A 17,385-nucleotide genomic window follows, 5' to 3' on the forward strand; every position below is an offset into this window, starting at 1 on the left:
AGACAACAAAATTGAAAGAGGAATTAAGGTAGCATGTATATATTAATAGCATCATGATAATTGCTGATCCATTTATCAAATTATTGTAATATAATATGGCATATTTTTACTATGTCAAAAATAGAGACCTAAAGTTATATTTTTAAATTTATTCTAAATTTAAATTTAAATGTGTTTTGGTACAACTTTTGCAACTATAAATCATGGTGATCAAAACCACTTTTTGCAATGCTTATTTTATGAACATGCTGTTCAAGTTGAATTTGCTGTTTTGACTATTTCATTTTGTTTTATGTTTAATAAATTGATATATTGTTAATACATTTGTGGTTCAATGTGTTGAATCCAACATGCTTTTCATTAGACTTTTCCAATAGATGTTGGTGTGGCAAATCATTGTCCAAGCACTCAGCTTAATGACACCACTTCTGAGATGCTCTAAATGAAGGGTGGATTCTATTTGATTTGTTTATGACCAAAAGAGTTCTGCAATCTTCAAATGCTTGCTGGCAAAATCCAATCTCAGTTAGACTCTTTTTCCTGGTTTTTAGCTTTGTTGTATTCATTTGTCAAACTGCTCAACCTCAATGGTGAGGAGCTCAACCTGTCTTCTCAAAAATCTGCACTTTCCTGAAACACTAAATTGGTAGATTGAAATATGATATATTGCAAGTCTGGCAAGTTGGAAGAAACAATTGTAATTTTAAAAGCTTGGAAATGACGTCATTTTGCAATTGAAAATGAAAACCTTTAATAATATTAGCAAAGAATTTGTTATGATTTTAAAGTTTCTTCCTGGTTCATCTTATTCAATATAAGACCTAATTTTTTTTATTACAAATCCTATAAGCTGATTCTTACATTACAGTGAAAAATTTAATTATTATTTATGGGTAAAAACCCAGTTACAAATAAATAACATATCATAAATAATTTTTAAATACAAAATATAGATTAATTTCTAATATAAAATTAAAACTAAATAAGCAAAAAAGACAGAAATTCAACAAAACAAAATTATATCTACATATGTTACGATGCAAAGACACACATTTTTAATTAACAAAACTATGTGAAATTGCAGACATTGTGTTTAAGTTAATTATGATATAAATGATAAATATCAACAGAGAAACTAGATTTTCATATCACCTACAAAGAGTTCAAAATTAATTTGTGTAAAACAAGATGAAATGACATTTGTAAATAGTTTAAACAGGAAAGGCCCAAATAGAACACCCTGAGGAACTCCAGAGTGGATAGAATATGCTTTAGACACTAGGAATATTTATTTGACGATGTGATATCTTCCTATTAAGAAAGAATAAAACTATTTCAAGATAGATTCATGAATTACATAATAAAGAAAGTTTGTTAAACCTGATGAGCTGCAAAGGGCTTTATAATATAGTCCTAAAATATAACTAATGTTAGTTTTTGTTGATTAGCAGAATGGCAACCATGTTCTGAGATTATTAAACTTTTAAGAAAGGATTGAAGTTTGTTTAAAATAAGAGATTAAAAGATTTTAGTTGTTGCCGAACTATATGGGTCTATAGTTTTAAAATTTGCTTTACTGTCATATATTAAATTGAGTTGAAAATCATTACTGCTCAGAGATTAGATCTTCGTCTTCTCTTTTAAATGTTTGTCTTATACACAAAATTTTCTCTTTTAATATTATTATGTTTTTAATATTAACACAAATGTATTCTTTTTTTCAGTTCAATGAGAAGGAATTGTAATTGAGAGAGATAATATTTGATTTTCTTATAGAATAGAGGTTAGGAGAAGGGAAGTATTATAGTTTTACTTTAATCTAATCAAATACAAATTCAGAAGTTAAATTTAAAGAGAAATAATTTAAATACTAAGATTACCCAACTCTCTTTTAATAGTTGGAAGGATTATACATTGGAGCGCTAAAATGAGTATTGTGAATGAATAGAAACGTTCCCTTTGAGGAATAGTTCCTTTTGGAACAGTTCTTTTTATTGACCTATGTAGTCATACATAATAATTTTTTTAAAGTTAACTATTTGTTGGTACAATTTATGTAAGAGAATTGTGGCTGACAGGGAGATTTAAAGCCAAAAATAAATAAACAATGTAGAAACAAAAGAAAAGCATTTACCAATAACAACTTTTAAAATGCTAAAATAATGAGAGTTTTTAAAATCTATTTATTTAGGTCAGATTGAAAGGGTTTTAGGGGTTGAGATTGAATTATTTTGAATTTATAATATGAAGTTATTAGAAGCTTCAATGGTACTAACAAATATTACTATCATTACTAAAGAAAAAAAAAGTAAATTAGTTACTTTTTATCTCTTTAATTATATTTCTGTATATGGTTATCAATTATTGGAGCTTAATATTGAACAAACTGAATGATAAAAAATGTTGGTATTGATTTTTATCATAAGTTGAAGTTTAAAAGTCACATTAAATTAAAGAAGAACATTAAAGAATAAATTGTCAGTTAAATTTTAATTTATCACTAAATGATTTTCCGGTTTTTTGGTGAATTGTTTTTTCATAATTAAATAATTTTTTTAAAATTCAAGAATTTCTGATCCAGTTTAACTTGGTTTACAACAAATCATATAACGATAAAAATACATTCATATAGTTTGATGTGAACAACAAAATATAAAAGAAACTATAAAAAAATAGCTGGCAAGCAATATAGTACAACAAAAAATTATAACAAATTGAGAGAAATCAAAGCTAGTACTAGAATACAGAAAACAGCAATCCGAAAATACAGAAAGGAAGAAACAGTACTACTAGGTTGTAAATTGGTCATTGTAGGATTACGCCATTACCTGATGGCGAGGAAACTGCCACCTAATGCTTGACGTGCGGAGAGGTATTAACTGTAAAGCATTTGCCTGTGTTCTATAGAAAATATGCGCTTCTACTAGTCAAATACGATTTGCCGCATAGCTTATGAGAAGTTCTGGTTGACTGTCGAGAGACTAAAGATAGACTGATGGAATTCTCACATGAGACTGGATTGATAAACTTAATTTAATTTTGGTGTAAATAATTTTATGTATGTCTAAATATAATTAATCTATTTTTGCTTAGTGACCAAATTAATTATTTCAATTAATTATCTTTTTATCTAAGGTTTTTGATTGAGATGAAAAATTAGTGTTGAAATATGTCCAAAAGCGGGAACATTGAATGGTTGTAGGTTGAGAGGGTGGTTAGAGCAGCAGCGTATTACGCCGAAGGTTGTGGGTTGGCATCCAGCTCATGACACTAATTTTTCCTCTCAACCAAAAACCTTAGATAAAAAGAATAATTAAACTAAATATAATGTAATTTAGGCAGTTTTAACAGTTTTTTATCAAATAAATTTCTCAAGGTACCCAGATAATTTGCATTGTCAATTGCAATGTGGTATAATTTAGATTTTAAAATTCATTATTGTTTATTCCAACTTGCCCAATACTCAATCCACGAATGCATAAATATTTCAGGAAGATGCCTTTCTTTTTGAAGACCCTAATGAGCAATACGCTTGAAGTTGAGGAGTCTGACATAATTGAAAATTTATCTCTTAATCAACTTAAAGATAATATAATTAATTTTGTTAATTAAAAATATGTATGTATTATATTGTATCATATCATATGTAGATATAGTTTTGTATTGTTTAATATTTATTTTATTCATTTAGTTTTTATTATTTTCTATAAAATTTATAAATATTTTGTATTTCAAAATTATTTATGTGATATAATCTGTTAGTAACTGGGTTTTCCCACAAAACCCACAAAGAGGAACCGGTCTATGTAGTTCTTCAAGAACAGTTCTTTTGAACTAGTTCGTTCATGAACTGCTCGTCCCTAATCGTGAGGTTTTCCCTGCGATGTTAGTCATAGTCTGTTTTGTTGTGATAACTTCTTGATTCTGTGTTATATTTCATATACAATTCAAACATAATTTTTTTATGGAACATACACAGAATATATATCGCGCTTTGCTTTATTTCCGTTTTGCATTTGTCTTTAGTGACTTTTTTAGTCCATACACAATATTTTCACTGTGTCACAATAACATTCCTGGATTAACATAAATGGGTTTTAGTACAAAATTCCTCTTCCTCATTACATTTTTTGGCGATCATTGTTGCTCCCCTTATTACGAAGACCGTAAGTTTGAAGAAAAAAAGTTTTAATTAATAAATATCCGTTATTGAACTTACCATTTGCTGACTGCTTATCATTAAACTATTTTGCTTTCAATTTTTTTAATTACATATCTCAAAATATATATTTTTACAGATTTTTTTTATCTTATGTGATGTTGTCATTTATTTTGTTCATTTAGGTAAGCTGCCTCTTCAAAAGGACCTTATATGCGAGGAGAAATATAAGCCAAAAACGTTGGATCTAAAAGGAGACTTGGCGTTTGTCGTCTCATTTGATCCCAACGATGTAAAAGAATGGAATGGAAAAAGCGATTTTAATTGCATACTCCATATAAAATCTCCGGATAAAATGGGAATAATATCAGTCATACAAAAAATGTCTCTAAGGACTAAAGATACATCATGTATAGATTCTATTCAAGTAGGTATTATAAATTGAACTGATGTTTTTGTTTTATCAAGAAACTTGCCGTTTTGACATTTCGGTCTGTACTAACAATAATTTAAGGCTTGTTGACAGTCATTACAAAAACATTAAATTAACAGATGTCACAGGTACTTTATGCTCAAAGAATGGCCCTCTCATTCCATGCTTTGATTTTAATAAATTAGCTAAGCTTGTCGTTTAAAATGCAGAACATAAGGCTCGCCTTTGTACTTGGGATATATTTTCTGTAGTTTAATTGTCTCCGATCATCCTGGTCTGCCTATTCTCCCCAGTTTAGCTTGTAAGATGTGGCATTATGCTATATAAATATAATTACAATATTGACAAAATAACTGAATTAAATAAAACTTAAATTTTTAGCATTTAATGGGCCAACAATTGATATTTTTTTCCAAATTTCCAATGTGCTAGCCAGAGTGAATCTTTGGTAATCATTTCACCTTGAATTAATTTTATAAATTAAAAAACATTAACTATTTTTTAACTGTTAAGGACCCATTTTCTTTCCCAGCTATGTAATCAGGGACGAGCTACACATTTTCATAGCAACATATAATTATGTCCTTGATAGCCTGGAAGATTTTCTGCTGACCCAGTCCAATGATTACTGTTCTTTTATAATATTTTTTTTATTGTTCTTGTGGTCATCAGGATGTCTCAACTATTTATTTTTTATCATAATTATTGTTTAAATATAGCTGGCATTCAATTACATAAAAATTAAGTACCTAGATTATTGTATTTTTAATTCTTGAAAGTCTTTAAATGCCAATGTCTTTTTTTGCAGAATAATTAATGAGTAATTAAATTAAATATAGTTTAATTATTCAATTAATATTTTTTTCTACTATACGTTAACACTTTGTGTGATGTTGCTGTTGTGTTCTCTTCTGGTGTTTTTGATAACATTTTATTATTATTATTATAAATTAAGGTTTTTAGTTGACATAAAAAAGTCAATGGCACGAGTGGGATTTGAATTTTTATTTCAGCTAAAAACCTTAATTAATTATAATATATTAATTGGTCAAGCGGACCACGAAATTAGTGAATTTAATTATTATTATTATAAAGTTGTATGGCTAATAATAATAATGGGGTCAGACTAGCAACAGTCTCAGCATGAGTATAGGCTCATCCTTATCATTTTATTCTTCCATTATGATAAATAAACTATTTCTACATAACAATAATAAAAAACAAAACACAATAACCCTTTTTTTTTTTTTTTTTTTGCATTGCAGTTTATTACTCCGCAATTTGTATTTTCTTCCATTTCATTTTTCCGCTCCAGCAGCCTCAAAAATTTCTGAAAAAAAAAGAAATCTTGCACGCACAACTTTCATTCATACATTAGCAGGCAAACGTTGAATGGAAATGGTATAACAATTTGGGAAAAGGCCTAAGTCTCATTATAAATTCCAATAAATTTGAGAAAATTGAAAAGTGCTCTTTGAAAGAAACACTGGGGACCCGGTAACTCCTATAAATCACTCGAAAGGTTGAGCCTTTGCCTAAAGGGTTGCAAAGTGGGACAGTCAACCAAAATATGTTTTACTGTCAGAATGATACGTACTCCACTTCGTATACATCGAATTATTATTATTATTTTTTAATGGCCTTATGAACATAGCGTATTAGCCAAGGAAGATGTGTGTTTTTGATGATGCACTGTTAATGGGGGAAGAGTTTCGTGAATAAAAGGGTCAGGGGCAACGGGTGGAATAGAACCCATGACTGCCGGGTCTACGAGCCAAGAATCTATCACACTACCCCCCTGGCTACCGCATTTTGTTGAAGAAAAAATGAAAATTTAATTATTAAAATTATATGTTTTATTTTTCCACAACAGACAGTCTCTTTATTTTAAAATATTTGTTACCAATTTTTTGTTTCCTTCACAGTTCCGACAGTCAGAACCGATGCATACTCTTGAGAAAATCTTACCATTCAGCCTTCATAAGAAAACCTCTTGGAGTTTGCCAATATGTGGTGAAATGGACCCTTTAAAAGAACCACCCAAAGAAGGTACTAAGTATGCGATGAACTCGTTCGTCGCGAACAACGGTTACATCGAAGTTAAAATTCATATAGGAAGAAAAAGGAAGTCTGATGAGAAAATCGATTTCCAAATTGTTTTTACCGCACTACAAAGTAAATTATCATTAATAACTTTGATTCTTGATGTGCTATTAAAGCTTTTTTTTGGTACTTTTCAGGCTGTAAAAACAGAAGTGCCAATTTGATGGCATGTAGCCCAGACATCTGTATAAACAAACATTTCTTCAATGATGGAAAATACATTAATTGCCCTTCAACGCAGTGCATCGATGAAGAATGCTTACCTGTAGATTCAGGTGATTCAAGTAAGATAAAAATTAAATATGAAGATTGACAAGACAAGAAAAAATTGAGGTTAAAAAAAAATTGATTGTTTAATCCAAGATCATATCCACAAACCATAATAATTTTTGATAAAAAATGTTTAAATAATGATATTAGTCTATAAGATTTATTAAAGCACTTGGTGGCTTGTTAACTTGTTAAATAAGTCAGAAGTGTTTTTAAAAATTCAGTTTCATCCCTCTTGTGCTTTAACGCAATGTTTATTTAGAAACTCTGAAAAGGGGTCTTTTTTGACAGTTTCATTTGAAGTTTTGTGTTTTTACAAGTGTTTTGTTTATTTGAAATGGGGAAAAGCAGTGCATTTTTATCATCGTGGAAAAGAAAGCTAGCTCAGGTTTTGTGAATGTGATGTATACGGTGGTGATGCTTTAGGAAAAAAATGTCCGTAAGTGGTTTACTAGGTACCTATAAAAATTGTAAAAGTCTTCTTATTTAAAAATGTATCAATGATCAATTGACTAGAGAAGCTGTTTTCATAATTTCTCAACAAAATTTGTTTATTTGTTAAAAAGTTGATATTTAAATTCATTTTGGTTCATTGTTTCTTCACAGTAGGAAACACAAATTTTTGAATAAACAACATTGATGTCAGAACAAACGCAATGCTGACTCACCATTTTCACATTTTACAAACTTAGATGATGTGGAATGTAGTCAAATAATATTTTTGTTTAATTTGTCTTCCCACAAAATTCCACAGATAATGGAAAGATAAATAAAAACAAAAAACAGGACTATTTTACAAATTTATAAAATGACATGTCTGACAAAATAACCATATATTTTGTAATAATGCCGATTTTGTGCACTGAAAGCTTTAATAAGGTTTGTCGGATTTTTTTCCCATTTTTCTGTGATTTAAAGGACAGTCAATCAATGTTTTCATTATAACAAGATATAGAGAATTTTTTTGTTTAGTTTTGACAGATAATTGTGAACTCTTTAGCTTTCCTTTGTCCTAATATTGATTTTAAAAGACTGACTTAAGCACAAAAAAAGTGATTATGATCATAGCAAGGGGTTATGAAGTTAAAAAATGGCTAGTTGGTGGAAGTACTTTTGATTTTGAATCCAGGACTCTAGTGCTTGTCCATGAGTACGTACATCTTAACCATTGTAGCCACTGGTGCACCTTTCATTATTACTCATCTCTAATAATTTAAGATATAGCATTAAATTTGTTCAAAAAAAGAAAAAAAAGGAAAAGGATTTGTTGTGAGCTATAAAAAAATAAATAATTTCAGATGGCAAAGCTAGTGAGCAAGTGGTGAACAGTATGATCGTGACGGCTGGAGTTTTGAGCGTCATGGTCTCATTTATCATATTTCTCGGCTGTTACATCGCTTGCCGTTCTATGGAGATTTGTTGGGTGTTTCGAGAGGGATCACAAAACAGGGACAGAGGGACTGAACTGTCACAAGTCGAGCCTACAGCTCCTCCACCTGATACGCCATCATCGGATAAAGATCTTCCTCCATCTTACGAGACGCTTTTCCCCGAGACATGAGGGTCTTGGAAAGTTTGTATTCACCAATTTTATCCCCTTATGTAATGATCAATTTTAATTTAATTCGGAGGAGTGCCAACCTTTTAGCACTGCCATTGGAACATCCTAAAATGTATGTATGAAAAAAAATTATTTAATTTATTTTTATTATTATTCAGCTTTTCTGAACAATTCCTGTAAAATATCAAAAATTATGACATTCCAATATTATGTAAATTATAACGTACAAACTATTTAATTGATCAGATTATTAAGGCTATTTTAAAACAGTTTTATAGAACAATTAAGATGTTTCCTTTAGTTAATTAATTTTAGTTTGAGTTTGAATACGCATTATAAATTTTGCTATACAATTTTCTAAAACTATAATTAACAGTTAAAGGCAGAATTTTAAATTTTATTGTAGGAAGTTTATTATATTATGAAAATTTCAATTATCATTTTTTTTTTGCAACAGCAGAATAATTTTTTTTTAAATTTACAAATATAAAAATGGATAAAATACATGCACACATTCAACACTCAAATATGGGTGTGTGATAATAAACTAAACCTATTTTTCTAATGAAAATTTGATTATGCTCAAGATACATTAAGAATATTTTTTTTTTAGATAATTAATACAGAAAAAAAGATATAGAGTCCCGCTAACCCGAACTAATTTGAGCTCTGTTCAGTTAAGCTGAATAACTTCAATAATGTGGAAACAAGCATTAAAACTGGTTTAGTTTGATAAAAAATAAGAAAGTACTTTCAAAAATAAGCGTGACGTTTTGAGATAACAGGACAAAGGCGTGATAGTGAAGAAAGATCGTTTCTGATCATTTTTTGACATGCTTATCCTCACTGTTTTGTACTGTTGGGTCTGTTTCAACTTTTCTTACAATTTTGATTACAATTTCAGTTAAAACCCACCCATGACTGCATACCTCACAATTATCATTAAAATTTAACTGGAAAGTACAAAAAATATATTTTCTATATTGAAAAATTCTTTCCACAAACCAAAATGTTACACAGACATTCGGATTAGTGGGACTCCGTCATACTATTTCTTTCGTTTGTATAAGTGTTCATAGGAATGGATTTTTAAACAGTAGGACTGTTTTATAGATTTCTTATATGATATATTTAACATTTGGTATAGGAAAATTATTGTAAATGTTATTTGTATTATTTTTATTACATTGTATTATAATTATAACTAAATACTATAAATTGAGAAAACCTAATTACTACTAACAATTCATCCCGATACCAAATTGTGATAAGTATTTTGAAAAGTAGAACGTTTTGATAAGTGTAGAATTATATATTTTTATGTGAATAGCACAGCATGAAAACTCCTTAATAAAAGATATGAAAAGAAAATGATTAAGAAAACTTATTTTCTTAGTTAAAATTTGTTGGAAAGTTTGTAATTAAGATTCATGTAATATAGGTCATGAAAGCTCACAAATACTAACTGTACTCATGTGATAATTCTGGTTTATTATTACTAAGACTGTAAACTGTGCCGAAATATTTACTACTTAATACAATTTTATAACCTTTCAAATAGATAAAAAATCTCTGAAATCCACAATTTTTCCATTTCTGGAATTGGAAAATTAAAATAACGTTTCTATTGTGATAAAACTAAAAATTTTGTAAAGATTGGATTTTTTGAAAAATACATTTTATGTTTTATCTAGTCTTAAGTAAATTGTATATAATTGTAATAACATTTTTAGTATAAAGGAGTCAACAAAGTTTAAACATTATCGAATTCGGATGTTGATAATGGTTTTACATTTTCTATCCGTAAGGAGTTAAACCAGTCATGATAATTAACCATTTTAAAATACAGAGCTTTGCTGTTTTGAATAAGGAAAAAAAGAAAATACATAATGAGTACTTAACAACATGACTAATTTGTACATTTTTGACAACTTTATGTAATTGTTAATATATTAATGCTTGTACTGTGTTGTATATGTGATTTAATATACATTTTTGTTTGTTTTTTAAGTGCTGATAATGTTATGTGAACACATTCAGTGATTTTTAATTATAAAATGTTTTCAAACTGATGTTGTTTTTCTATATTCCAAAACTTACATCAATACAACAGCAGTTCAATAATGACACAAAACTCGGTCAGATACCTTAAACTCTTCTATGCGATTATCAATTATTTCCATTGTGTTATTAAGCTTATTCGTGCAATCATAGATAACAATCCTATTAGAAAAAAAATCCAACTGTTATACTGATTTGCAAATAATTTCTATTATATATAATGTTAACCTTATTTATGACAGAAACAATGCAACATAAATCATAGACAACAGTAGTAGTGACAAATAAAATAATTCTTCAAAGAATTGTAACATTAGTGTTTGTAGATTAAAGCTTGATGATGCATTAAACTGTTCTATACATCTAATTAAAAAAAATATAAAAAAATCAAACAATTTCTGTTGTCTTATTAATCTTATTCATGCTTGAAACAACCACAGCTAAATCAAAAATAGCAATTGTAGTGAGAAAGGAATGATTTGTAAAATAATAATTCAAAATCATGCTAAATTAGGGGTTGTGGATTGTTAAAAATGAGCCCAATTCTGTTCTATCATATTGCAAATTATTTCTGTTATGATATTAATCTTATTCATCTTGGAACAACCACACATTTTGGATTTTGCCCGTGGCTGCGTTAAACTGTTACATGATTTAGCACTTGGGTTTCTGTTGTAATATTAAGCTTATTTATACTTGAAACAACCATATATAAAAATATATAACAATTATAGTGCAAAATCACTAGTTCAAAATACTGTAATATTAGTGGTTGTGGGCCTGATGCTGCAATGAACTATTTGTCGAGTTTTCACAGTATTTCAGTGATATTAAGCTTTCATCCACACATTATACATAATTTTCTAAACCCATGTCACACTAGACCGCATCTCACGATCTCCAAATAATTCTACGTAATGATTATTATGAGAGGAAATTTATTTTTATATATCCAAATAATTCTTTAGCATTTCAACATTAGTTTTATTTACTAAATTGTATTCTTTATGTTGTATGGGCTATTGATATTTATTTTAGAGATATTAGAGAAGTGAATTTTACATTATTATTATAAAACGCATTGTCACAAAATTATGTGAATTATGCTACATAAATATGTTTGCTAATTGTTAAGACTCAATGCTTTGTTAAACTTAAAAACAATTGCAAACAATTTCCATTGCCATATTACAGATAACAATTGTAGTTTTAAATTTAAAGAATTATTCAAAACGTTAAATTGGGGTTTGTGAATTACTTTACTAATACTACTTCTTACTATACTTTACTAATTACTACTTCAGTCGAAAGTTGTGTTAAACTGTTCTAAACATTTTAAAATGATTTCAGTTGCCATATTAAGCTTGAAACAACCATACATAAATCAGCTAACTATTTCAGTGAGGAATAACAGAATAAGGGGCGTCGGTGGCTGTAAAGTCTAGGCATTGACATAAGGTAAAGGTCCTGAGTTCAAATCTATGGCCCTGCATTTTAACCCGACATACTTACAATTTTTTTAAACACTGGCACGGCACCCTGAGGGTTGATATGATCGCAAACCCTTGTAAAAAAAATGCATATAAATGATTTAAAAGAGGGGTAAGACACAGATCCACACACTGAAGAAGTGCTGAAAACATATAGTAGCAAAGATAATCAGGTAAAACAAGGATGATCAGAAACTCCAGATATAAAAGAAGTAAACAACATTGGGAAATTCATGTTGCTGGAATGTTAAAAATTTTACCTTATGACTGTTTGAAGGTTTAGCAAACAATTTTTGTTCTGCTGGTCAGGTCATTCACACTTGAAAAAAACTATACATACATCATTGATGACAATTAAAGGTGGATTCAGCCTAATGTTCTGTATATTTTTATCCAATTAAGTTTAAATGCATTGATTAAAAAAAAAACCTCATTTATTATTATTGTTTTTACTGGCTTTATAAACTTTGCATATTAGCCAAGGAGTGGTTAATCATATGCGATGTGTATTTTTCATTTATTAATTTTTTTAAGGAGGGAAGGGTTGTGTGAAAAAAAAGGACCAGAAACATCAGTGAGAATTGAACCCATGACTGCTGGGTCTAGAGCCAAGAGTCATTCACACTGACCACTCGGCTACAACAGTTCCTATTTTGAGGTTTACAGATGTAATTCTCTTGCACTTACTGACCTGACTCAGATAGGTTGAATTAAACCTTAATCCAAAAATTAAACAGTTTAAATGATTTACAATTGATTACGCTCCAATTTGACACACATCAACATTGTTTCAAGGAACTCTTTATTACTAATCGTGTAAAGTAAATTGCACTCATTTTGCAGTAATCTCTGCAACATGGTTAACTTATGATTTGGATGAAAAATGGGTTAAATAATAATTTAATAACAATTATAACATGGATTTATTAAAAAAATATAATGACATTATCAACTTTGCAACAAACATGAAAAATAAGTTCACAAAACAAAACAACTGCAACTCAACATGATATGAACCCAATACCACCAATTTTGGCCCCAACACTTTACAATAATGCAAATATATATTTTACTCAGTCATTTCTTACAAACATGCGTATGAGGTGGCTTAGAGTCTTTTGCACTGTGTCCATCTAGTAAGACTAATGTGCTCTCCTTACAAACATGATAAAGTAATTCACGCACTTAAATGCAATGTCATCAGTTCAACAATGATTACTGGAATTATTGAATAGAATACTTTAAGCGTAAATGCAAGGGAATGGAAATAATTCATTTATATGCTAACTTTACCAATAAGCACCATACATTTTAAAGATTGACATTGGTAATTAACTATATAAAATGGATAATTATGAAAACTTTACAAGATTTAAAAAATATTGCATTAAATGACCAATTGAATGAATTTATTGAATAGTTCCCAAATGTGACAATAATTGGGAAAATACAAGAATTATTTACATACACTTCCCATTAAAATGATAAATTGTATATATTGAAAACGAGTTGGAAACAATATAAGAATAGCACAACTGGAAGCAATTTTTTCATACAGAAAATAAATCCTTCATCCAGACAAACATATATGTGCCAAACTTATTTTCCTACTATCACATTACTTTTTCTTCTTATTTTTTAAAATTTAATATCAACTTTCATTATGAGTACAAATGTTCATCAAGTAGTAAAAATCTGTTAAAATGACACACAAAAACTTGATAGAAAACAAGAAAATTTTTTTTATAAACTTAATCTTCTCAGTGCCTGGGTTTCGTATGTTTTAATAATCCTCCATTGTTTTTGGCCGCGTTTTAAGGTAAATATATACACCAATGAACAGAAAAACGGCTCCTAATGTTGGCAGTGCTATCGTAAATACTTTCTTTTTATTTTCAATGAATTCCTTTTTACGTTCCTTCTTCTGTTTATTCGTCTCCTTTACCTTGCCTTTAAGCTGTCTCATCTTTTTTCAAAACTGAAACATATTTTGGAAATTAATTAAACATGGTAGTAACATATTTGAAAATGTGCTCTGTACAAACTAAACTTACAACTTACAAAAAATTCTTAATACAATTTGTAATAGAATGAATATAGTATAGATAACAGAAATTTAAATAACAAAAAATTGATATTATCCCATTTTTTTTTTAGTTTGTATTATTTTTTCTCACAATTCAAATTTCTTTAAAATAAGTTTACATAAGAAACTTAATACTTATTTCAATTAGTTGTAATTTTTATGTAGTCTTGGTTGAGATGAAAAAGTTAGTGCCAAAGGTCATGGGTCTGAATCCCGCTTGTGGCACTAACTTTTTCATCTCAACCAAGACCTTACATAAAAAGAATAATTAATTGAAATAAGTAATTTGGTCAATTAGAATACTAAATATAAATGGATTAATACTTAATATTTATTTCAACTCTGTCTAATGATAAGTATATTATGCAACTGTAAAGAATTTAGCTGTCTGCAATCTGTGCAAATCAAAATGTTTTCCCTTTAGTTAGAAGCAAGTCCATTTTGTTTTATGCATCTTTTAATTTATCTATTATTATTTTTACATTTGTTAAAAAAAAATCATTATCATTATAGAAGAGTAATTTATTCTGGCAACAACTTCTAGCAGATGGATTTTCTGTCCATGCTATAATGCTTATGTTAATTATTTCTTTATTAATTATGTACACATGTATCAATAAAAGTATGCCTATACATCTATCTAAAGTGACCCTCAGCAGAGACTGAGTGGTCAGGGTGTCCGAATCCTTTTTGCCACATTAGTGGTTCTGGGTTTAAATCCCAGCAGAATGATGTTCACAGCATACGTTGTAATGATGGTGTTGGGATTTATAAGATAGTCAGCAGTATAAATGGTATAAAGGATGGCACCAAAAATGCTCCCTTGGGGTATAATCTAATATCTGGGTATTCATTGTCACACCGCAAAATAAAGCAGCTATTAGTTACATGATAGAGGATAAGACGTGGTAGGTAAAATTTAAGCTTATAAAGCATGCCTGGGCCACATCCATGAACGCACTCAAACGAAGCTCTACTCTCTAGAGTGGAAACGACTCTGAAACCTTGTCAAATCATTGAAAGGGGATGGAAGACAAATTTGTGGGAAGAAATGATTCTATGATGAATCCAGGATGTGCACTTTAAATTTAAAAGTAGTTTTCGACGATTTTTGACATAAAAAGTAAACTTAGTAATATAATTCTTAAAACAGGCCTTCGATACGGTATGGCTCGCTGGATTAAGGTATAAGTTAAAACGTATGGGAATCCCGATACCTATGTGACCCTAAGCTCCTTTCTCAAAGACCGAAAATTTAAAGTCAGAGTTGGCAATTGCTATTCAACGGAAAAAAGTATCAACTCGGGAACTCCGCAAGGGTCAGTGCTGTCGGCTATATTATTCAATATTTTCATGAGCGACTTCCCATCTCCAGGAGAAAACATTGCTGCCAATACTGACTCAGACATCCAAAAGGCACGAAATGCTGTCCAGTCAGCGCTCCATGAAATCAGCTCCTACTGTAAAACCTGGAAGCTCCCAATCAACCCCAGCAAACGCGAAGCAAAAATATTTACTCTGAGAAGACCCCGCAACCCAAACGAATTGAATATTGAAGGGACTAGCATTCCCTGAAACCCTCCCGACAGTGCTGTCAAGTACCTCGGAATAAAAATGGATAGCAGACTAAATTAGAACATACACATTAATGGCAAACTGCAAGAAGGATATGCCCACCTCAGTATGTTGTACCCATTAATGAATAGAAAATCCAGGCTTAAGCCTGAAATATCTCTCCTGATATATAAATCCATCATAAGACCTTTGGTCCTTTATGGGTGCGAAATATGGGGGGGGGGCCGCCTCACCATCCAAAATCAAAAGAATCCAGGTACTACAGAACAAAATTCTGATGATTGCAGTAGACGCAGAGTGGTTTGTGCACCGGGAACTCAATATACCTTCCATCGGTGAATCAATCCAAGAGAGATTCAGAAAGTTTCACTCCGGACTACCAGCAGTAAAAGGGGCTATACACTTCCAACTGGGGAACAAGATCGCATCGAGGTTAAAGCCGCGTACCATCCAGGATGTACTGGACATTGAATATAGCAGATAGTGGACATTATGCACATAGTTGTTATTCATTTATATATTTATTTACTTATTTAATGTTATTCCTTATTATATAAACTTAAACTATTTCCTCCATTGCTGAAAAAAAGGCTCATGATAGACTTATTATAACCAGATACGAAGTATTTAATACAAGACAATCACTGTGTATAACTTGTACTAAGTTGGTCTAGTGTAATAAGAAAAAAGGATTATAATTAATAAAATAATTATAATATTAATTAATTTAATAATATTAACATGAATAAAACTCTTTTTTTCTTTTTCTTTTTTTTTTAAAGAAAAAATTAACCCAAAACTTATGCATTGAAATAATTTCTGGTGGGTTCGATTACGCTATACTCTAAGAAAAAGATTTTTTTAAATGTGACTTTTCTAAAATGTCAACTCTGACGATATGAACCATAAAACCTGACAATATTTGTACATAATACAAAAAAATTAAAACAGCTTTATTGGAAAAAGTAATGAAGACAATTAACTTTTCATTCACACACACAATACTTGCTAGATTGAATAATAATACTAATTAAATAAATAAAAGTAAAGTCATACATTGAGGTTTATTTATTAAATGGACTCTGAACATCACCGAACTCATTCTATCGCAGGAAGAAGCACTTTTTGCATCTGCAACCCAACTATTTTTCCATACGTTTTTCTTTCTTTGTACATAATACTGTATATGGAGAAAAATATATTTTGTTGTGCATGCACCAACCACCAAACTTTTAAATTTATATTTTACCTTATTGAACCTCAAGCAAAATTATGAGATTTCTACTTTTTTAATGTACATATGTAAATGATTTTTAAAAATAAGACTTTTCCCTTGTGTCGAGTGTTTGGAGCTTTCCTGCCAACTTCTAGCTTGGTGATGTACAAGGTGATGGGAAACCTGCCACGTACCAAACAACCGATAGCCACCAGTACAACCTACTTGTCAATTACTACAATCCTGCAACAAAAACTTCGGTTCATTTTTTTATTGTATTGATTTAGTATAAATTTTGCTATATATATTCGCTTTAAAAACAAAAGTTTTTATGATTTACTCTTAATTGTAATTATTTTAATTAGGACCGTCAATTGATTTTAAGATTATTTTTTAGTGTTTTTTATTGTACTAGATTTTGAAACTTTTTA

General features: G+C 29.6%; 2 protein-coding genes across 4 annotated transcripts; one reads left to right on the top strand and one right to left on the bottom strand.

Moving 5' to 3' along the window:
* The first annotated feature begins 3,863 nt into the window (after window positions 1–3,863).
* LOC106664927 lies at window positions 3,864–9,547 on the top strand. 2 transcript variants are annotated; one of them, XM_014391016.2, is made up of 5 exons: window positions 3,864–4,166; window positions 4,345–4,586; window positions 6,518–6,767; window positions 6,833–6,979; window positions 8,264–9,547. In XM_014391016.2, the coding sequence occupies exons 1-5, from the start codon at window positions 4,091–4,093 to the stop codon at window positions 8,524–8,526; spliced, it is 978 nt and encodes a 325-aa protein (XP_014246502.1). In that variant the 5' UTR covers window positions 3,864–4,090; the 3' UTR covers window positions 8,527–9,547. The 2 variants fall into 2 exon arrangements, with proteins under 2 accessions (XP_014246502.1, XP_014246503.1); XM_014391017.2 differs by having other exon boundaries at window positions 6,833–6,970.
* Window positions 9,548–13,609: 4,062 nt separating this feature from the next.
* LOC106664872 (single-pass membrane and coiled-coil domain-containing protein 4 homolog) lies at window positions 13,610–17,167 on the bottom strand. 2 transcript variants are annotated; one of them, XM_024230004.1, is made up of 2 exons: window positions 16,988–17,167; window positions 13,610–14,057 (listed from the first exon to the last, which is right to left on the bottom strand). In XM_024230004.1, the coding sequence occupies exon 2, from the start codon at window positions 14,041–14,043 to the stop codon at window positions 13,861–13,863; it is 183 nt and encodes a 60-aa protein (XP_024085772.1). In that variant the 5' UTR covers window positions 14,044–14,057; window positions 16,988–17,167; the 3' UTR covers window positions 13,610–13,860. The 2 variants fall into 2 exon arrangements, with proteins under 2 accessions (XP_024085772.1, XP_014246403.1); XM_014390917.2 differs by lacking the exon at window positions 16,988–17,167 and adding an exon at window positions 16,795–16,923 and having other exon boundaries at window positions 13,610–14,055.
* Between the last annotated feature and the right edge of the window lie 218 nt (window positions 17,168–17,385).

Source organism: Cimex lectularius, unplaced genomic scaffold (genome assembly GCF_000648675.2).
Source record: "Cimex lectularius strain Harlan isolate CLEC.00 unplaced genomic scaffold, Clec_2.1 scaffold105, whole genome shotgun sequence".
In the NCBI taxonomy this organism is placed as follows: domain Eukaryota; kingdom Metazoa; phylum Arthropoda; class Insecta; order Hemiptera; family Cimicidae; genus Cimex; species Cimex lectularius.

What these genes read in the sequence shown, in the direction of transcription:
- LOC106664872 (XM_024230004.1), bottom strand. Translation starts at nt 14,043, where the DNA reads ATGAGACAGCTTAAAGGCAAGGTAAAGGAGACGAATAAACAGAAGAAG.
- LOC106664927 (XM_014391016.2), top strand. Translation starts at nt 4,091, where the DNA reads ATGGGTTTTAGTACAAAATTCCTCTTCCTCATTACATTTTTTGGCGAT. An exon ending in CATGTATAGATTCTATTCAA is followed by an intron (nt 4,587 to 6,517) that starts GTAGGTATTATA and finishes TTTCCTTCACAG; the next exon opens with TTCCGACAGTCAGAACCGAT. An exon ending in TGTTTTTACCGCACTACAAA is followed by an intron (nt 6,768 to 6,832) that starts GTAAATTATCAT and finishes GGTACTTTTCAG; the next exon opens with GCTGTAAAAACAGAAGTGCC.